Source organism: Lithobates pipiens, unplaced genomic scaffold, assembly GCF_037356315.1.
Source record: "Lithobates pipiens isolate NorthernLeopardFrog02 unplaced genomic scaffold, aLitPip1_a1.2 Scaffold_37, whole genome shotgun sequence".
Lineage (NCBI taxonomy): Eukaryota > Metazoa > Chordata > Amphibia > Anura > Ranidae > Lithobates > Lithobates pipiens.
In genome coordinates this window covers 17,799,804-17,822,368 of record NW_027507825.1, presented here as the reverse complement: position 1 = coordinate 17,822,368, position 22,565 = coordinate 17,799,804, and the positions used below count along the sequence as shown (strand labels likewise).

The window sequence follows — 22,565 nt, the reverse complement described above, 5'->3', positions numbered from 1 at the left end:
GAAAACGTAAAATACAAAAAAAAAATACGAAAAGGCGTTATCCTCTCTCTTTAATTACTTATATTTTATTTATAATATAGTTTTGGTTTTACATACACCTGATGTTTTTTAAATACATTTTTTTTGTTTTATTTTAGTATTTTAAAAAAAAAATATTTTATTTCAAATGAAAAAATATAAATAACATCAGCTTCAAAACGTAAAAAAAATAAATAAATAAATACGAAAAGGCGTTATCCTTTCTCTTTAATTACTTCTATTTTATTTATAATATATTCTTAAGAAAAAAAAAAAAAGTTTTGGTTTTACATACACCTGATGTTTTTTTAAATAACATTTTTTTTGTTTTATTTTAGTATTTATTTTTATTTTTTTAAATATATTTGATTTCAAATGAAAAAATATAAATAACATCAGCTTGAAAACGTAAAATACAAAAAAAAAAATACGAAAAGGCGTTATCCTTTCTCTTTAATTACTTATATTTTATTTATAATATATTCTTCAGAAAGGAAAAAAAAGTTTTGGTTTTACATACACCTGATGTTTTTTTAAATAACAACATTTTTTTTTGTTTTATTTTAGTATTTATTTTTATTTTTTTAAATATATTTGATTTCAAATGAAAAAATATAAATAACATCAGCTTGAAAACGTAAAAAAAAAAAAATACGAAAAGGCGTTATCCTTTCTCTTTAATTACTTATATTTTATTTATAATATAGTTTTGGTTTTACATACACCTGATGTTTTTTTAAATAACAACATTTTTTTTTTTTTGTTTTATTTTAGTATTTATTTTATTTTTTTAAATATATTTGATTTCAAATGAAAAAATATAAATAACATCAGCTTGAAAACGTAAAAAAAAAAAATACGAAAAGGCGTTATCCTTTCTCTTTAATTACTTATATTTTATTTATAATATATTCTTAAGAAAAAAAAAAAAAAAAAAAAGATCAGTCAGTGTTGGCCCAGCTGATGTCATTTTAACTTGCACAGAGCCAGTGAATGTTCCATTGAAAGTTCAGCGTTGAAAGAGCCGCCCTCTTCAGTTCAGCTAGGGGTGTGATACCAGACGCACACACACACACACACACATGCACAGACACACATGCACAATCTTCTTCCAGGTTTCCTCCACTCCGCACTTATGCCACACAGGAATTAAGCTGCATTATGTCTGGAATAACCACTGGGGTTTCCCATGTTTATAAGGTACTGTATACACATTTTCTCCTAATAATAGCAATAATTATGTTTCTGTAACGAGGGAAAAAAATGTCATAGTTAAAAAAAAAAAACAACTAAAAGGCAACATCACAGTAGCTGGATTACTGATTTGTTTAATTATGTTAAGAATAAAAGTAAAGTGGGAGAGTTCAGATTCCCTTCTAATGTTAATGAGTGTTCTTGGCTGTGATGTCTGGAAAAGTTTTTAAGACCATGAAATATATTTTTTTTTTAACTATTCTTATACATTGCGGTTTAGGTGTTACTTTTTTTTTCTGTATTTTAATTAGCTGGATTTATTACCAGCAGGCTAATTTTGCTGCTGGTAATAAATCCAGCTCATTAAAACGTGTTCCCTGTAAAAACGTAAAGTATCCAAACAAGTTTTTATTTTACCGAAGTCAGGACAGAAAAAAGGGACTTCGGATCTAATGTTAAGAGTTGTATCTTTTTCTCTTTGCCTTAGCAAAGTCAACCTGTAATTTATAATGTGAATGCAAAGTATTAGCCCTTGTACACACGGTCGGACAAAGCTGTCAGAAAATCCGATCGTACTTAACGTGATGATGTTATTTCGTTAGGACGGGACTACGTTCAGGCTTTTAGCCAATAGCTTTGGTGTAGGAATTTGATCTGAGCATGCGTGGCACTTTGTCTGATTGGAATTCTCTACACATGATCGGAGAAAGTCCGATCGGATCATGTTGTCGGAAAATTTTATAGCCCAGCTGGAAAACTAGGTCAGTCGGATACTCCAACGGAAACAGTCCGATGGAGCCCACACACTGTCGGATTATCCGACAACACGGTCCTATCGGATATTGTCCATCGGAATGTCTGACCGTGTGTACAAGGGCTTATTGCATCTATATAGACGACATCTTGCTGTGCTACAGTGCCTCTCCAGGGGACCACTACGGTCCTTTTAAAGCCCAATCCAGAACATGTGCATACTTTAGCAATGTAAAGTAACAATGCTTTACTGCAGACTCAAGGGTAATCCCTATGCCCTATCACCTTTACCTTTGCCCTATTGCCTTCACCTTTTGCATATACCATCCCTCACTAGGATGCAGCTTGGGTTCGGTCTCAACCTAAAAGTTGGCAGTCATTGCTCGGGCCATTGAGCTGCGGGTGGGAGATTACCCTTTGCAGTTGCACATATACAAAGTGGAGGACACATGGTCATATTGGGTCAATGATGTCACCGGCATCCCCGTCCCTTTGTGTAAGTCGGGGAATATCATACCTGCGACTCATTGGTCCAGCAATGACAGCCAACTTCCAGGTTCAGACGAGCTCGGGCTCAAATCAAACCCAAGCTCATTGTTATTCCTTATCATAGAATATATTCTCTTACACATTTCACAAAATTGCGCCCGCTCGTGGAATGGCGTCAAACTTTTAGCCTCAAAAATCTCCATAAGCGACATTTAAAAAATTCTACAGGTTGCATTTTTTGCGTTACAGAGGAGGTCTAGGGCTAGAATTATTGCTCTCGCTCTACCGATCACGGCGATACTTCACATATGTGGTTTGACCACCGTTTTCATATGCGGGCGCTACTCACGTATGCGCTCGCTTCTGTGCGCAAGCTCATCGTAACGGGGTGTTTTTAAATTTTTTTTTTTTTTTTCTTATTTATTTTAATTTATTTTTACACTTTAAAAAAAAAAAAAAAAAAAAAATGGATCACTTTTATTCCTATTACAAGGAATGTAAACATCCCTTGTAATAGAAAAAAGCATGACAGGTCCTCTTAAATATGAGATCTGGGGTCAAAAGGTCCTCAGATCTCATATTTGGGCTAAAATGCAAAAAAAAAAAAAAAAAAAGAAAATCTGACATTTAAAAAAAAAAAAATACCTTTAAGAGGTATGGGCGGAAGTGACGTTTTGACGTCGCTTCCGCCCTCCTATGGTATAGAGACGAGTGGGGGCCATCTTAGCCTCACTTGTCTCTATGCCCAGCAGACGGAAGGACCCGATCGCCTCCGCCGTTACCGACGGCTCCGGTAAGCGGCGGAAGGTGCGGGAGGGCGGCGGGAGGGAGGGTGGCACCTCTCCCGCCGCCGATAGCGGTGATCTCGCGGCGAATCCGCCGCGGAGACCACCGTTATCGTACAGCCGACCGCCGCCTGAAGAGATGGATATCTCGGTTGTGGCCGCAGCTGCTGCCGTTACCGAGATATCCCTCTTCAAAAAATGGACGTACATCGTCGTGCGGCGGTCGGCAAGTGGTTAAACAAAACTGGGATTAGATGGTATTTATTTGCTACTGGTCAGATATATATATATATATATATCCATACTCCAAAGACATGCTGGTAGGTGAATTGGCTTCTGTCCAAAATTGGCCCTAGTATACGAATGTGAGTTGGGGACCTTGGATTGTGGGCTCCTTGAGGGTAGGGACCGATGTGATGTATGTGTGTGTGTGTGGAGTGCTGCGTAAATTGACGGCGTTATATGGGTACCTTAAATATATAAATAATGATATAATAGATAGTTACAAAGTTAGGTTGAAAAAAGACACAAGTCCATCTAGTTCAACCACAAAAAAAAATAAATAATAATTATATCATACAATCCCATATACCCAATTCTAAACCCACAGTTGATCCAGAGGAAGGCAAAGGACCCCAGCAGAGCATGATCCAATTTGCTAAAGCAGAGGAAAAAAATTCCTTCCTGATCCCCTGAGAGGCAATCGGGTTTTCCCCCGGATCAACCTTACCTATAAATGTCAGTACCCAGTTATATTCCGTACACTTAGGAAATAATCCAGGCCCTTCTTAGAGGAATCCACTGAGCTGGCCAGAACCACCTCTGCGGGGAGTCTATTCCACATTTTCACAGCTCTTATTGTGAAGAAACCTTTCTGTATTTGGAGATGAAATCTCTTTTCCTCTAGATGTATAGAGTGCCCCCTTGTCCTCTTTGTTGACTGTAAAGTGAATAACTCGACACCAAGTTCCCTATATGGACCCCTTATATATTTGTACATGTTCATCATATCCCCCCTTAATCTCCTCTTATCAAGAGAGAATAAATTCAGTTCCTCTAATCTTTCTTCATAGCTGAGCTCCTCCATGCCTCTTATCAGTTTGGTTGCCCTTCTCTGCACTTTCTCCAGTTCCCCAATATCCTTTTTGAGAACTGGTGCCCAAAACTGAACTGCATATTCCAGATGAGGTCTTACTAATGATTTGAACAGGGGGGAAAAATGATATCTCTCTCTCTGGAGTACATACCTCTCTTAATACAAGAAAGGACTTTTCTCACTTTGGAAACCGCAGCTTGGCATTGCATGTTATTATTGAGCTTATGATCTACCAAAACCCCCAGATCCTTCTCCACTATGGATCCCCCAGTTGTACTCCCCCTAGTATATATGATGCATATTCTTAGCCCTCAAGTGCAGAACTTTACATTTCTCAACATTAAACCTCATCTGCCACATAGTCGCCCCATTAGACAGAGCATTGAGGTCGGCTTGTAAATTGGAGACATCCTGTAAGGACGTTATTCCACTGCATAGCTCAGTGTCATCTGCAAAGACAGAACTGTTACTTTTCATCCCAGACCCAATATCATTTATAAAGATGTTAAAAAGTAAGGGTCCCAGCAATGAACCTTAGGGTACACCACTGATAACCTGAGCATCTTCATGACACACAATGTACAGGGATAGGGACAATTGTGGACACTCACACAGGTTGAACTGGATGGACTGGTATCTTTATTCAACCTTACCAACAATGTAACTATATATAATATATCTTTTTATTTTTTTATTTTTATTAAAACCAGGTAGCTGTCTTAGCAATATTGCTTAAAAGTCTGAATCAATTTCTTATTTCAGGGTAAAGGGTAATTTTATACAATTACAGCTCTATCTTGAAGCATCTGGTTCCCATGAGAGGTTGGAGCATTGACAGAGCTTCACCACAATTCCCTGTTGGGGGACCATTTGTACTACAGAGTGCGCTCATCCTCCTTCCGCTAATGCTCGCTATGCTTGGTTTCAATGAGCGGACTCATGTCTGCAGCACAAACCTGTTTATCCTATATGAAGGGTCCAATATAATGGAAAAATTGAATGAAGGAATGGGGAAATAATTGTTTGGTTTTGGGAAAATGTGGATATGTTTTTAGTATTTTTTTTTTATTATTATGCGTTTGAGTATTTGGTGTATCTGTAAAAAAATAAAGAAATCAAAAATGTTTGCATAGCTGTTTATCCAGAGAAACTGCTGGTACATCCGTACTGGGCAAAAGGGGCAAAAACAAATATCTCCTATTTCCATTACAGTTCAAATTTGATTCATTCATAAAAAAATAGAATGATTTGGGGAAATACCATCACTAAATGGAGCTGAGGACCATAGGAAATAAATACTGATCCTTGGCTCCTTCTAGTGATCATAATGCAGTATTTTTTATCTTTTATGAATGAGTATCGTGTAGAGAACATTCAACTTTACCCAATTGGCACTAAACAAATCTACAAATGTAAATGCAAATTTTACTGGACAAATAGCTATGCATTTTTTATATATTTTTTTTTTTTTTTAAATATGACTCCTAGTGAATAAAGAACATGTAGTCACTGTTTTCTTTGAATGCATGCTGTGATGGTGGGCAGCACAGTGGCTAAGTTAGCACATCCACTTAGCAGCACTTGGGTCGTGGTTCCCAACCACAGCGCTCCATGCCAGGAGTCTGCATGTTCTCCCTATGTTTATGTGTGAGTTTCCGCTGGGTTCTCTGGTTTCCTCCCACACTCCAAAGACATGCTGGTAGGTTAATTGGCTCCTGTCTTAATTGGCCCTAGTATGTGTATGTATGAATGTGAGTTAGGGACCTTAGATTGTAAGCTTCTTAAGGGCAGGAACTGATGTAAATGTCTAGTATATGAAAAGATATATAAGCAACCCTCAAAGGTAAAGGTAAAAAAAATAAAAAACTCAATAAAAAACACATTATAAGTTGCAAGAAATGTCTCCTAAAAGGATGCCATATAGTGCATTGGAAAACTAATGACAACAAAATATATAATAACGTACAAACATGTCTGTGTGCATAGAATTTGTATGCAACATTATAAATCAGCAAAACAGCAATAGATAGACCATACTTGGTGACTAATCCATGAGTGAAATAAATCAATCCATCCAATAAAGTGCACAGTGCAATGTACCAGCAGCACCCTCCTAAGCATGCCTCTTACCATATTTGCAGGACCATAAGTTATAATGGTCAAACAGGCAAGAACAGTGGCGATTCCCTGGAGTGTGATGTCTGTCACTTGGCCCATCTTCGCCCACTGGTGACGAAATGTGTCGGGATTGGACCGGATCACTCATGCCTAGCCGCTACCCAGTGGTATCACATGTATATATGCTGTATATCACCTGTATTGAGGTTATTGTTGCCACACTTTATATTAAAGCATTTTGACCATTTGATGGGCTTCACTATGGCAGTATTGTTTCTTCAAGTAACTTTATGGGATCTGTGATCTCTTTCCTGAATGATAAGCTGTTCTTGTCCGTTTGTGCCTGTTTGAGAATTAAAACGCATGGTCCTGCAAATATGGTAAGAGGCATGCTTAGGAGGGTGCTGCTGGTGATGGATCCCTTTACCTGTTTACACTGCACTGTGAACTTTCTAGATGGATTGATTTACTTCACTCATGGATTATTCACCAATTATGGACTGTCTATTGCTGTTTTGCTGATGATTGCTGGTTATTATGCTGCATACAAGTTCTATGCACACGGACACGTTTTCTCTTTATTATATACATTGTTGTCATTCGTTTTCCAATACACTACACAATATCCTTTTAGGAGGCATTTCTTGCGCTTTATGTGTTTTTTATTGAGTATTTTTGCACAATCCCCTTTACCTTTGAGCGCTGATTATATATGTTTTATATTGTACACTAGCTGGTACCACAGTTCAATAAGCGGCTGCCAACGGTTTCCTTTTTGCAGTATATGACCGAGCACAGATTTTTTTCATAATTTCTGTTGAATGTGCAAATTGACATTCCTTTATAAATACCTGTAATGAATAATGTAGCGATTGTTAAAGTGGTTGTAAACCCTTACAAACCACTTTGACCTACAGGTAAGCCTAGATTAAGGCTTACCTGTAGGTCCAAGAAATATCTCCTAAACCTATACGGTTAAGGAGATATTTACCTGAAGACAGCCACTGCTGTCTACGGCGCATGCGCCGTAGACAGTGGCGCGCAGGCGCACTGGGTAAGCCGCAGATCGCGGCGATATGCCGCGAGTGTCGGCTCCCGTGCGCATGCGCGGGAGTGACGTCATCGCTGCTCCGGCGAATCACAGTGCCGGAGCAGCGAGACCCACGGAGATCCACCAAGAAGATGGACGCTTGGAACTACAGGGGACAGCGATGACTTCGCTGGCTCCTGTGTCAGGTAAGTGACACATAAAGGACTACTATGCGATGCGATGCGATGCATAGTAGTCCATTATGCTTTACATTTACTTACTTTCTCTTTAAAGGTGTAACTGTAAATATTCTAAATTTATATCTAAACATTAGGGATGAGCCGAACACCCCCACCCCCCAGTTCGGTTCGCACCAGAACCAGAACGGACCAAAAATTTGTACGAACTTTAGAACCCTATTAAAGTCTATGGGACTCGAAAGGCTAATATACAAGATATGCAAGATATGCAACAGACAACACCAGCTATAAATAGAATAATGTGATACTGCGCTGTCCTAAAAAAATGTGAATAAATATTTAACTGCTGCAACTAAATTATGTGAGATACCCACACCAAAATAACAATTCCAAACCTATTAGCTGTGCTGAAAAAAGATTTACATAAATTGCCACCAAAGACAAATGAACTTAGTGAGACATTAAAGTGATGAATCAAAGCAATCAGTGAAATTACCTAATCCAAAAACAAAACTAATAATTGATTAAAGCAATTAATAAATAATATAGTCCCGGAAAAACCGGTCCAAAAAGTAAAGTCCACCAAATATGCTTGAATCCTTAATAATCTGTTATTCGTGACTTCACACAAAAGAAACACCCGGGAAGCAGTGACAAGTTCCAAAGGAAAGATCCTCCACCACTGTTCACACTGTCGCTTACCAGATTCTGAGATCTCTTTTTAGGGAGATCTACAAGAGCTTGTGATTCCTTTCACAGACAGGGGTTCACTTTAAGAATCAGGAGGGTAGTCCCCACAACTGCGTCCCAGATGGTAACAAGGTATTCTAGGCAGTATTCCTCCCCCATGTAGAAAACAGAAAAGCATCCATAGTGTAACTCTTACAAAAAATATTTATTAAATAAAAGACAAGACACAAGAAAAGACACACGTGCCCCTGGAAGACGTCATCTGTGACGAAACGGCGTGCGGAGGAGTGACGTGCTGATGTCACCGCATACCACGCTGGACCCAGAAGACACGGGCAGCGTCTATGAGCCGGCTGCCTTGATGATTTTAATTGAAGTGCTTTTATGAAAAAACATTTGTAAGTGCGATAAATTATTTTATTTAATAAATATTTTGTGTAAGAGTTACACTATGGAGGCTTTTCTGTTTTCTACATGGGGGAGGAATACTGCCTAGAATACCTTGTTACCATCTGGGACGCAGTTGTGGGAACTACCCTCCTGACTCTTAAAGTGAACCCCGGTCTGTGAAAGGAATCACAAGCTCTTGTAGATTTCCCTAAAAAGAGATCTCAGAATCAGTGTGAACAGTGGTGGAGGATCTTTCCTTTGGAACTTGTCACTGCTTCCGGGTGTTTCTTTTGTGTGAAGTCACGAATAACAGATTATTAAGGATTCAAGCATATTTGGTGGACTTTACTTTTTGGACCGGTTTTTCCGGGACTATATTTTTTATTCATTGCTTTAATAAGTTATTAGTTTTGTTTTTGGATTAGGCCATTTCACTGATTGTTTTGATTCATCACTTTAATGTCCCACTAAGTCCATTTGTCTTTGGTGGAAATTTATGTAAATCTTTTTTTTCAGTGCAGCTAATAGGTTTGGAACACCAGCAATAAGGGGTATCTTCAGGTGTATACTGTGCTGGAGGCACACAACACCCACTTTAACTCCTGCAGATGCCTGTATTAGAGAACACCAGCAATAAAGGGTAGATACAGGTGTATACTGTGCTGTGCTGGAGGCACACAACACCCACTAACTCCTGCAGATGCCTGAGAAAAGAACACACTGTCCCTGCCTATCTAGCTCTTTCCCTGCACACCGGAACGCACTACACAAGGCCGCCGCGCTGGCAGCCTTATATAGGGTGGGGCGTGTACTAAACCCCCTTGAGCTATTATTGGCCACAGGCATCCTGCCTGTGGCCAATTATGGCTCTCCTCGCTGCCGGCGCTGTGATTGGCCAAGAATGCGGGGTCACAGTGCATGCTTGGCCAATCATGAGCCAGCAATGCACTGCGATGGTGTAGTGCATTGTGGGCCGTTTGTGCCACATGAATTTGGTGCGAACGGTCCACAAAGTTCTGAATTCGCCGAACAGACGAACAGCCGATGTTCGAGTCGAAAATGCGTTCGAGTCGAACACCGAGCTCATCCCTACTAAACATATTTAAGTGATATGTAAAATTAAAGCGGAAGTAAACCCTCCATTTAAATTTAAAAAAAAATTTACATCTCCGGCACGTGCCGGAGATGTAACACCCCCATTGGATGTGCTCTCAACCAAACGGTAAAATCACCCAATGGCTGGTGTCATACCTGATCACATGTGCAGCATCATAGCAGTTGTAGATTAAACAGAGGTCAAGATTCCACTTTAAATGTCAACTTACATTTTTTCCCCAGTTTCCTGGTACTCAATAGGCGCTGGTGATGTAGCCAGAACCTCAAAGCTGCCCAGTTGGAAATACATGAACAGTACTTTCCCGGGAGATCTCGGGATTAAACTGCAAGATATTGTGAGATCTTAGAGCAGGGGTGCTCAACCTTTTGAAGAGCGAGGGCCACTTAAGCAACTTAGTAACCAGTCGTGGGCCACAATGAGCAGACCGGGAGAAAGACAGGAGCTTGCCAACCTGCCATCCCAGCGCAAGAGGTCGCGGGCCACATCAGAGGGCTCAGCGGGCCACATGTGTCCCCTGGGCCACTGGTTGGACACCCCTGTCTTAGAGCATCTCTCAAGAACACTTTTGGAAAAGGCTTTTCATTCCCAGCAGATGAGATTAAAGAGGAGGGCCGGTTTAAAAAAAAAAAAATGAAAAAGTCAGCAGCTGCAAACCTCGGTCTCGGGTCCCGGCGCCGCCATTTTGGCTAAGGGAAACAGGCAGTGGAGCCTTGCGGCTTCACTGCCCGTTTCCTACTGCGCATGCGCGAGTCGCGCAGCGCTTTGTGAATGGGGCACGCTGTGTTCTGGGACACATAGTTCCCGGAACACAAAGCGCGACCCATTACCCAGAAGACGCCGCACGGAGGAGAGAAGACCAGAAGATCTCCGCAGAGGAAGAGGCAGATTAGGATGATGTGCCTAGCAACAGGCAGGTAAGTTAAAAATAAATTTTTTTCATTTTTTTTTTTTTCTGATTTTTTTCTAATTTTTAATGTATTTTTTTTTTTTCAGGGTGGCCCTCCACTTTAATTTCACATGTGCAAGGCTTGAGGGTCGAGCGCTGAGTGTGCAGGAACGGGATCTTCCTGCTCATTGTACAGGAGCTGCAACAATTGCCGGATGTAAAAGGGAAAGAGAATCCTCTGCCCGCAATGAAAATGGAGACGGGGGTGAGAGCGTTCAAAAAAATAAAAAGATATTAAAGGAAACAAAAGCCTGGAGTTTAAAGTCATTCTTTGTTTTAATTGCTATTTAAAGTTTTTCAAAAGTTTGCCTTTAGTTTAATTTGGACAATTCCGGTGAAGGGTGATTTTTTTATATTGGATAAACAAACCTTTTGCACTCGCAACAAGCATTATCTCAGTTTTCCTGGAAGGGTCATAGGATATAATTATGTATACAAAATAGTCAAGTTTCTTAGTGCTTGTACATACTGGCATTACTTCACAGCGTAATTCTAATTACGTAAACAACGTTTTCTGGGGTCCTGGCTGGACCAGTGCTGATGATGCCAATTGGAAGGCTAAAAAAAAAAAAAGAAGCCCAGAAAACACACACGTCTTACTTTAGTTATCTGTGGTTTTTGCAGCCCTTTTACTTTGGTTTCCAGCAGAAAAGCTTAAAAATGCATAAGCAGACCCCTGTTAAAGTGGTTGTAAACCCTTACAAACCACTTTGACCTACAGGTAAGCCTAGATTAAGGCTTACCTGTAGGTCCAAGCAATATCTCCTAAACCTATATGGTTTAGGAGATATTTGCCCGAAAACGGGCACCGCTGTCTGCGGCGCGCAGGCGCACTGAACGCGGCAGTTCCAAGAATGGAGCTGCCGCATTTGTCGACTCCCGTGCGCATGCGCGGGAGTGACGTCATCGCGGCTTCGCCGAATGACAGCGGTGGAGCTGCGAGACGCCACAAGCAAGATGGATGCGGCGGACTACAGGGGACAGCGGTGACTTCGCTGGCTCCTGTGTCAGGTAAGTGACACATAATGGGCTACTATGCGATGCGATGCGATGCATAGTAGTCCTTTATGCTTTACCTTTGCAGGGAAAAAAAGAGGAAGTAAACTCATCAGGGTTTACTTCCTCTTTAAAGCTATATAGTCCTTAACAAGCTTTTACAATTGTTTGTTTTATATACACTACGTTACCAAAAGTATTGGGACGCCTGCCTTTACACACACATGAATTTTAATGCCATCCCAGTCTTAGCCCTTGTACACACGGTCGGACATTCCGACAACCAAATCCGTTGGATTTTGTCCAAAACTGTTGCATACACACGGTCGGACAAAGTTGTCGGAAAATCCGAACGTTCAGAACGTGATGACGTTATTTCGTTACGACGGGACTACGTTCAGGCTAGTAACCAATAGCTTTGGTCTAGGAATTTGATCTGAGCATGCGTGGCACTTTGTCCGATCTCTACACACAAATCGGACAAAGTCCGATCGGATCATGTTGTCGGAAAGTTTTATAGCCCAGCTCTAAAACTTAGTCCATCGGATATTCCGACGAAAACAGTCCAATGGAGCCCACACACGGTCGGATTATCCGACAACGCGGTCCGATCAGACATTTTCCGTCGGAATGTCCGAACGTGTGTACAAGGGCTTAGTCCGTAGGGTTCAATATTGAGTTGGCTCCGCCCTTTGCAGCTATAACAGCTTCAACTCTTCTGGGAAGGCCTTCCACAAGGTTTACAGTATGTGGGCGAGCTCATGTCATGGTGTCAGAAACAACTATTCCCTAATTTTCTACAGAATAAAAAGGCAGAATTGATATTTTATAAACAATATATTTTACCTACACCGAAATACAGGGCCGTTTTTAAGGCAGGGCAAAAGGGGCAGCTGCCCTGGGCCCTGTCATTGTTGTGGGGCCCAAAGCAGCTGCCTCATACTTGCCAACTATCCTGGTTTAAATTCTCTTGTCCCTTGAAGTTTTAGTCCTGTGCTGTGTCCCGATATCTCAGTGTGAAGTGCTGCTACTAACGCTGCCCAGCTCTGCCCTATTGTTGTGTACAGATGACTCACCTGCAGACCCTGTGTTTACATGTAAATTACCAGCATTCATATGTAAATATCAGCGGCTGGCGGCATTGATATGTATATCATGCCCCCCTGAGGTCATATCCACAGCAATCTCTAGCAACCAATCAACAAGCAGAAATCATGTGCTGTAACCTCTAGCAACTAATTAGTGAGCCGTAATGTGTGCTGTAACCTCTAGCAACCAGTCAGTGAGCGGTAATGATACACTAACCTCTGGCAACCAATCACACTAGCTGCCTGATCTGATTCAGTAAACCAATTTTGAGTGTAACTGCTAATTATTGTATGTCTCAGAGCAGGTGGAGAGCGAAACTGCATGGGGGGGGGGGGGGCCCAAGAAAAGCTTTGCCCAGGGTCCAATCAATATTAAAGATGGCCCTGCCGAAATATTATGTTAGAATAAAAATTATTCAAGATGTATTTCTTGTAGATAGAAATTTTTAAATGCATCATCATGTAAAAATCATGCAAAAATGAACAGCTAAGCGACGGCAGCATAAAATATTTCCTTTTCTTCTGGATCTTTTGTTATAAATGCTCGAGGGACTGATATAATCTGTTTTAATGTAAACTGGTTCTTGAGATAAACTGTGCACAGACCAGGGAGCTCGCCAGCCAGGTCACACTCTTGGCAGCAAGCTGCAGAGCATCCTATTGACCGCTTTAACTTTTTTTCCTCCTTTGTGACCAGGGCTTTTTTTTTTTTACTATTCAGCACTGTGCTACTTTAACTGGAAATTACTCGGTCATGTAACACTGTACCCATAACTTTCTGTTATAAAACATATCCAATAAAAAAAATTCAAAATTATTTTTTTTTTCATACATTTAGGCAAAAATGTATTCTGATACATGTCTTTGGTAATAAAATAAAAAAAAATAAAAAAAAGTGTATGTTAATTGGTTTGTGTGAAAGCTATAGCGTCTACAAACTATGGTGTATATATAGTGGAATTTATGCAGCTATAGGCACTATAGTGTAATGGTGGTGATCAGTGACTTTTAGTGTGACGTGATAGGGTGGCGGGCAATCTGGCGCTAACAGACACTATCTGGGAGGGTCACCAACTGACACCGACGTCGCTAGTGACACTAATACAGTGATCAGTGATAATACTGTACACCATGGGTGTCAGGGCTGGCTTAGCCCTTCCTTCTCTGGGCTGGCTGCTCAGCTGTCGGCTAATTGCCAGCTCTCTTCTCTCTCCACAGTCACCCAGCTGTTCCTGATCATGCTCGTCTGACCTGCCTACTTAAAGCCTTCCAGCTCACTTCACCTCTGCCTTCGCCTTGGTCACATCACAAGAAACCATCTCCTGCGGTTCTGTGTAAAGACTGGCTTGCTGACATCCCTTCTGGCTCCTTATCCTGCTTGCTGTTCCTCTACTTGGATCCCTGACTTCTGGCCTGGCTGACTACTCGATCTGGTTATTGAACTCTGGACTGGCTGACTACTCGATACGGTTACTGGACTCTGGCTATGCTTTGACTACGCTTTCTCTATTTACCCTTTATTTTTTATTAATAAACAAGTATGATTTAATTGTACTTCTGTCTCGGTCTGGTTCATGGTTTCTGACAAGGGGTCTCCAAACTTTTTAAACAAAGGGCCACTTTACCGTCCTTTAGACCCTAGGAGGCTGGATTCTGGCCAGTGGGGGTAGAAAATGCCCCGGGCCAAGCACCAGTGAGAACAAATACGGCTCAGTATTGGTGGTCTGTAGGAGGGGGGAGTAATACCCCATCGTTGGTATTAGTGGAAGAAATAGTGCCCCATTGTTGGTGTCAGTGGGAGTAATAGTGCCTCATTGCACTGGGAGTAATAGTGCCCCAAGGGCCGGATGAAGGCTAGCAAAGGGCCGCATCTGGCCCCCAGGCTGTAGTTTGGAGACCCCAGGCTGTACACTGACACTGTACTAGGAAGGGTAATGGGAATCCTTATTGTTTTTGTATATATTTTTTTCCTTTGTTCTTTTTGCAAGGCTAAAAACAATTTTTTTTTAAAAAGACATTTTCTTTTTAGGATTTTTATTTTTATCTTTTTTTTATTATTTTATAGTCACATGCAATATTTCACATACACCTATTTCAGATGGAGCTCTGGGCTAATTTTCACATGTTTATCAAGCTAATCTTAACGTGGTATTAAAATAAAAAAATGTAGTATATTGAGCTTTACTAATCCTTATATGTGGGATTGCATTTATTTGATTTTTTAGGCTTTTTTTTCTCTTTTGGGATAAAGGTTTTACCTTAATGGGATAACTGTTTTACCTAAATGATTAAAAGCTGACCATTGTAAGCACGCCTGATGGTGTTTACTGGTTGCTTCAATCCTCTAGTTGCTGCACAACTTGGTCTGTTTGAGGAAGTTACAGATAAAGAGTCTAAGGCCGCGTACACACGCGCGGACTGTTTGCCCAACCTTGTTCGTCAAACAGTTTCGGCAAACAGTCCGCTCAAAATTTGCATGAGCGGACTTGCCCACACACGAGCGGACTGTTTCAACGAACTGTTTGCCAAACAGTCCGCTCAACTTTTGAAATGAACGGACTCGCCCACCTAAGGCGGAGGCAAATCCGCCCATTTCGAGCGCGTGTACAGGTAGGCGGGGCCCGCGAAGGAGACGTCGCGGGCTCCGCCGCCTGGAATGGGCTTAAAGGGGAACCCCAACGCCGAAAAAAATCGGCGTGGGGGTTCCCCCAAAGTCCACACCAGACCCTTGTCCGAGCACGCTACCCGGCCGGCCAGGAAAGGGGGGCGAGCGAGCGCGCCCCCCCTCCTGAGCCGTACCAGGCCGCGTGCCCTCAACATGGGGGGGTGCCTTGGGGAAGGGGGGGCCGCGCGGCCCCCCCACCCCAAAGCACCTTGTCCCCATGTTGATGAGGACAAGGGCCTCTTCCCGACAACCCTGGCCGTTGGTTGTCGGGGTCTGCGGGCGGGGGGCTTATCGGAATCCGGGAGCCCCCTTTAAGAAGGGGGCCCCCGGATACCGGCCCCCCACCCTATGTGAATGAGTATGGGGTACAATGTAACCCTACCCATTCACCTGTGAAATAAAAGTACCCAAAAAAAAAACACAACACAGGGAAAAAATATTTTATTGCACAGCTCCGGGGGTCTTCCGTCTTCGGGGGTCTTCTCGCCGGACTCCTCCGCTATGTGTGTGTAGCTCTTTTACTAGCGGAGGAGTCCGGCTTTCTTCCTCCCCCCTGCCGGCCTCTTCTCCCGACTTCGGGGGTCTTGTCCCCCTCTTCGGTTCTTCTGCCGGGCCACCGCGCCTTCTTCTAGCTCTTTTACAGGCGGTGGCCCGGTCTTCTGTCGCCGCTGCCTTCCGTTCTTCTGTCGCCGCCTTCGGTTCTTCTGCCGGGCCACCGCGCCTTCTTGTAGCTCTTTTACAGGCGGTGGCCCGGTCTTCTGTCGCCGCTGTCGTCGCCGCCGCCGCCGCCGCCTTCCGTTCTTGTTCTTCTTCTTCTTCCCCAGGAGATGTTGACTCGACGAGCTCTCCGGCCGGAATGCCAGAGCCGCGCTGTGCGGTCACTTATATAGTGACAATGGGGCGGTGTCACATGGTATATGTCACATGGGTTGGTCACATGGGTTGATGTCACATGGGGACTATGACATCGTAAGGGGGCGGGGTCACCATGTGACCAACCCATGTGACATATACCATGTGACACCGCCCCATTGTCACTATATAAGTGACCGCACAGCGCGGCTCTGGCATTCCGGCCGGAGAGCTCGTCGAGTCAACATCTCCTGGGGAAGAAGAAGAAGAACAAGAAGAAGAACAAGAAGAAGAACAAGAACGGAAGGCGGCGGCGGCGGCGGCGACGACAGCGGCGGCGACAGAAGACCGGGCCACCGCCTGTAAAAGAGCTACAAGAAGGCGCGGCGGCCCGGCAGAAGAACCGAAGGCGGCGACAGAAGAACGGAAGGCAGCGGCGACAGAAGACCGGGCCACCGCCTGTAAAAGAGCTAGAAGAAGGCGCGGTGGCCCGGCAGAAGAACCGAAGAGGGGGACAAGACCCCCGAAGTCGGGAGAAGAGGCCGGCGGCGGGGAGGAAGAAAGCCGGACTCCTCCGCTAGTAAAAGAGCTACACACACATAGCGGAGGAGTCCGGCGAGAAGACCCCCGAAGACGGAAGACCCCCGGAGCTGTGCAATAAAATATTTTTTCCCTGTGTTGTGTTTTTTTTTGTACTTTATTTCACAGGTGAATGGGTAGGGGTACATTGTACCCCATACTCATTCACATAGGGTGGGGGGCCGGTATCCGGGGGCCCCCTTCTTAAAGGGGGCTCCCGGATTCCGATAAGCCCCCCCGCCCGCAGACCCCGACAACCAACGGCCAGGGTTGTCGGGAAGAGGCCCTTGTCCTCATCAACATGGGGACAAGGTGTTTTGGGGTGGGGGGGCCGCGCGGCCCCCCTTCCCCAAGGCACCCCCCCATGTTGAGGGCACGAGGCCTGGTACGGCTCAGGAGGGGGGGCGCGCTCGCTTGCCCCCCTTTCCTGGCCGGCCGGGTAGCGTGCTCGGACAAGGGTCTGGTGTGGACTTTGGGGGAACCCCCACGCCGATTTTTTTCGGCGTTGGGGTTCCCCTTTAAGCCCATTCCAGGCGGCGGAGCCCGCGACGTCTCCTTCGCGGGCCCCGCCTACCTGTACACGCGCTCGAAATGGGCGGACTTTCCGAGCGGGAACAGTCCGCTCATTTCGAAAGTACAGCGGACAGGCCCACACACAGGCGGACTGTTCGCTCAAACACAGTTTCAGCGGACAGTTTTTCGGAATTTCCGAAAGACTTTGTCCGTCCAACTGTCCGCTGAAACTGTCCGCTGAAAGCCCACACACGAGCGGACTGTCCGCCCAAACACTGTTCAGCGGACAAGGTTGGGCGAACAGTCCGCCCGTGTGTACGCGGCCTAAGAAAAAGAAAATGATTGCAGCCACTGCATCGAAAGATTAAGAGTAATCTTTAACCACTTCAATACCGGGCACCTTCCTGCCCAGACCAATTTTCAGCTTTCAGCGCTGTCGCACTTTGAATGACAATTGCGCGGTCATGCTACACTGTACCCAAATGAAATTTTTATCATTTTTTTCTCACAAATAGAGCTTTCTTTTGGTGGTATTTGATCACCTCTACGGTTTTTATTTTTTGCTAAATAAATAAAAAAATACAGAATTTTTTTTTGTTTCAGTTTCAAAACTTTGTAAATAAGCAAGTTTTCTCCTTCACTGATGGGCATTGATGGGGCTGCACTGACGGGCACTGATAAGGTGGCACTGGTGTGCACCGATGAGGTGGCACCAATGAAGTGGCATTGATGAGGTGGCATTGATGGGCACTAAATTGTGGCACTGATAGGTGGCACTGATGGGCGACATGGATGGGCACTGATAGGTGGCACAAATTGGCACTGATAGCTAGCACGGATTGGCATGGATGGGCATGAATAGGTGGCACAGATGGGCATGGATAGGCAGCACAGATGGGCACTGATAGGCGGCACGGATGGGCACTGATAGGACGCATTGTATTATATTGTACTGATGGATGCCAGTGCCAAATAATAATAATGCATGCCAATCAGTGAAGCCCATTGTGGGCACTGATTGGCATCCATTGTGGGTACTGATTGGCATCCATCGTGGGCACTGACTGGCATCCCTGGTGGTCTAGGGTGGCATACCTGGTGCTGGGCATCCCTGGTGGTCTGGTGGCGTCCTGGTGGTCCAGTGTGGACATCCTCCGGGGGGGGGGGGGCTGCGCTGATAATCGATCAGCACAGACCCCCCCTGTCAGAGGAACAGCCGATCGGCTTTTCCTCACTCGTGTCTGTCAGATGCGAGTAGAGGAGAGCTGATCACCGGCTCTTCCTATTTACACTCGGATCAGCCATTATTGGACATGGCTGATCACGTGGTAAAGAGCCTCTGTCCCGGAGACTCTTTACCGAGATCGTAGTTGCGGGGTGTCAGAGCAGGGGGCGCGCAGCGGCTCTTAATATCCTGATCACGTCACATGACATCCGGTAAGGATATTAAAACCACTTTGCCGCCGTCATTTTGCTATATGGCGGGCGGCAAGTGGTTAAGAGTAAGTAAGAGTAAGCTGCAATATATAACATTTTTGTTTTGGGGTTTATATACTGTTTTTTTACTTTTTGCTGAAAAAAAGCCACTTCTTTATAGACATGTGCAGAACGGAAAATATGCTTTGTTTTGCTTTTGTTAAATTTGTTAGTTTAATTCATTTTCTGAATTTAAATTTATTCAAATTGAAATAGATTCAAATTTTTCGAATGCCATTCGAATTGCATTTAAAATTTTATTAATTTCGAAATTTGAATTTTGGAAGACGGTTATATTCTATTCCATTCTATTCTTTTATTTTATTTGATATTCTATTCTAATTTGACTTTATTAATTATATATATTAAAATAATCGGAAAATGGTTATATTCATTCTATTTTTTTAATTTGTATTTATTTCATGTGCTACCGTCATGCTTTACATATACATTGTACATTCACATCAGTCCCTACCCTCAAGGAGCTTACTATCTAAGGTCCCTAACTGATATTCATACATACACATACTGGGGCCAATTTAGACAGAAGCCAATTAACCTACCAACATGTCTTTGGAGTGTGGGAGGAAACCGGAGAACCCGGAGGAACCCCACACATGCACATTCTATTATATTCTTTTCTATTATTTATGCTGTTCTATTCTTTTCTATTCAATTATTTTATTGTATTTTATATTCTTTTCTGTTCTATTTGAATTCAAATTTATTCTATTTGAAATTCGAATTTCAGAAGATGGTTATATACTTTCTATTCTATAGTTTTTCTATTCTAATCTTTTCTATTCTAGTCAATCCTATTCTTTTATTTTATATTCTATTCTAATTTATTCTTTTTAATTCTATTAAAATTAATTTTATTCAGATTTTAGGAAATAGTTATATTCTTTCTATTCTATTGTTTTTTTATTCTGTTCTATTCTTTTATTTTCTATTCTATTCTAAATTCAAATTTCAGAAGATGGTTATATACATTCTATTCTATGGGTTTATTTTATTCTATTCTTTTCAATTCTAGTCATTTCTGTTCTCTTAGTTCATATTCTATTTAAATCAATTTTTTTCTATTCAAATTCAAATGTGTTTTATTCGACTTTTGGGAAATGGTTATATTGATTATATTCTATTTGATTGTTTTTTTTTAAAATCATGTTCTATTCTTTTATTTTCTATTCTTTTCCATTGTATTTCAAAATTATTCTATTATTGAATGGCTATATTCTTTCTATTATGTTTTTTCATTCTATTATATTCTATATCTTTATTTTATATTTTATTCTGTTCTTTTATTTTCCATTCTTTTCCATTATACTCTTTTCTATTCTTTTCCATTCTGTTCTTTTATTTTCCATTCTTTTCCTTTTTATTCTTTTCTAATCTTTTCCATTCTGTTATTTTATTTTCCATTCTTTTCCTTTTTATTCTTTTCTATTCTTTTCCATTCTGTTCTTTTATTTTCCATTCTTTTCCTTTTTATTCTTTTCTATTCTTTTCCATTCTGTTCTTTTATTTTCCATTCTTTTCCTTTTTATTCTTTTCTATTCTTTTCCATTCTGTTCTTTTATTTTCCATTCTTTTCCATTCTGTTATTTTATTTTCCATTCTTTTCCTTTTTATTCTCTTCTATTCTTTTCCATTCTGTTCTTTTATTTTCCATTCTTTTCCATTATACTCTTTTCTATTCTTTTCCATTCTGTTCTTTTATTTTCCATTCTTTTCCTTTTTATTCTTTTCTATTCTTTTCCATTCTGTTCTTTTATTTTCTATTCTATTTTATTCTCTTTGGAAATTTGAATTTGATTCGAAAACTATTTGCATTTGATTTTAAAAGTATTCAAATTCGATTTGAAATGTATTCAAAATTTGTACATTTGTACTTCTTTATAGAGCTCAATAGCTGAAGCTTAAAAAATGTATCCAAACCTACAATATTGCACTTGCATAATGTGTAGGTGTGTTGTGTATAAGTGTACATTTCCTCTGGGTTTGTCCTGTTTCAGCCATGACAGCCCTGCATTCCCTTTTGCCAGTCCACAGCTTTTTATACCAACTTCATAGGAGCTGAGCTATTACCTGCTGCGAAGGCTTTCATTGGCACGGCCTGGCACTAGGGCACTAGGCTCCATTCTTTTCTATTTGATAGACGCTGGAGGTGTATACTGCTCTACATGCAGTGCTAGGGAAAAGAAAATATACTAGTAAAACAGGGAATGAAGAAAAAAAGCTTACTAGCAAAATTGTTTCGATGCTACAGTTCTACATTGTGATTTGCAGTGTAGCGGATGACATTTTTTGACATGATGACATAATTATGTAGGTGTAACTTTGGCATCAGTTTGGCTGGGCTGTGTTGGAGTTCTGCCTGGTCATGTGTACAGTGAGGTGCACATGACAGGCTCAGAACCAGGCCTGGTTGGATGTTTTGGGTATCCGCTTCCTCTGAGCCAATCACAGTGGGAGTGCCGGGGCCCCGCTGAGGAGTCTGGGAGGGGTACTTAAGATGTTGAGGTCATGTGTTTTACGGGTGGTCAGTTCGTGAGGCCCTAGCGGTCTGTTCTTGATTCTGGACCGGGGTAGCCCCCGCGAGGGGTCCCGGTCACGGGAGCGTCCGTCGCTCCGCAACATGCTTCGGTTGGCTAACCCCAATAGACCCGCCTGGTCTGGGGTAGGGATCCGTCTGTTCCCGAGTCTCGGAACTGGCTGGTCCGAGGCGAAGTAACCGAGGGAGGATTCAAGGCGTCCGGGTGTGCTCTCGGCTTGGAGGGGCACCGCAGCTCGTGGAAGTGACGGGGGGAGGACTCTTCGGAGGAGGGCCGGTGTCCTATCATATATGGTCCCCCATCGGATAGTGTCCGCTGTGTACTGCGCATGCGCAGTACACAGCACACATAGATTCTGAAGATACCCAAAGATGAAAGGCGCCTGCGCCATGAGTGCAGGTTCTATCCCCACCATCCAAGTGGACATAGAGTTGGAATATAAAAGAGCCGAGCGCAGCGAGGCCGAAGCGTGGCAAGCGAAGCTCGCCCGCGAGGGGCCCTCTAAGTTTCCAAACCCTATGTCCGCTTGGATGGTGGGGCTACCACCTCCACTCACGGCGCAGGCGGCGTTCATCTTCGGAGATTTTCCGAAGCTTCTTCTGCCCCGTACTGTGCATGCGCAGTACGGGGCGGACACTATATGATGGCAGGACACTATCTGCCAGAACACCGGCAAGCTGGCATCCTGAGAAGTGCCTGGTTGCTGAGTTGGGAAGGACATTGGCGAATCCACGCTTTTTCCAGTACTATCAAGGAGACAGAGAACGTTCCAGGTACTGAGGAAAAAGGTTCCTGTTCACTTTCAGATACAACTTTTTCAAGGTCAGAGATTTCACAAGTTCTGAGTCAAAGCGCCGATTGCCACAATCTCTGGCTAGAGATCTGTTCAGCCTTGAAGTGCCCAGCTGCGAGTGGTTACTCTCTGGGTGGTACTAGAGACTTTGTTATGTCTGCAGTTCAAGGGGCCTGAGTTCTTCACCCGTGCCCTCTGTTCCCATACGAGACTTTGTTA

General features: G+C 42.8%; 1 protein-coding gene across 1 annotated transcript in view; it reads left to right on the top strand.

Moving 5' to 3' along the window:
• Nucleotides 1-1,074: 1,074 nt before the first annotated feature.
• LOC143956572 (B2 bradykinin receptor-like) overlaps nt 1,075-22,565 on the top strand; it is a 49,165-nt gene continuing 27,674 nt past the window's right edge. The window contains exon 1 of the mRNA XM_077466781.1: nt 1,075-1,218. Within this exon, the coding sequence (XP_077322907.1) occupies nt 1,180-1,218 (39 nt within the window). The 5' untranslated portion in view covers nt 1,075-1,179. The remainder of the gene's footprint in view (nt 1,219-22,565) is intronic.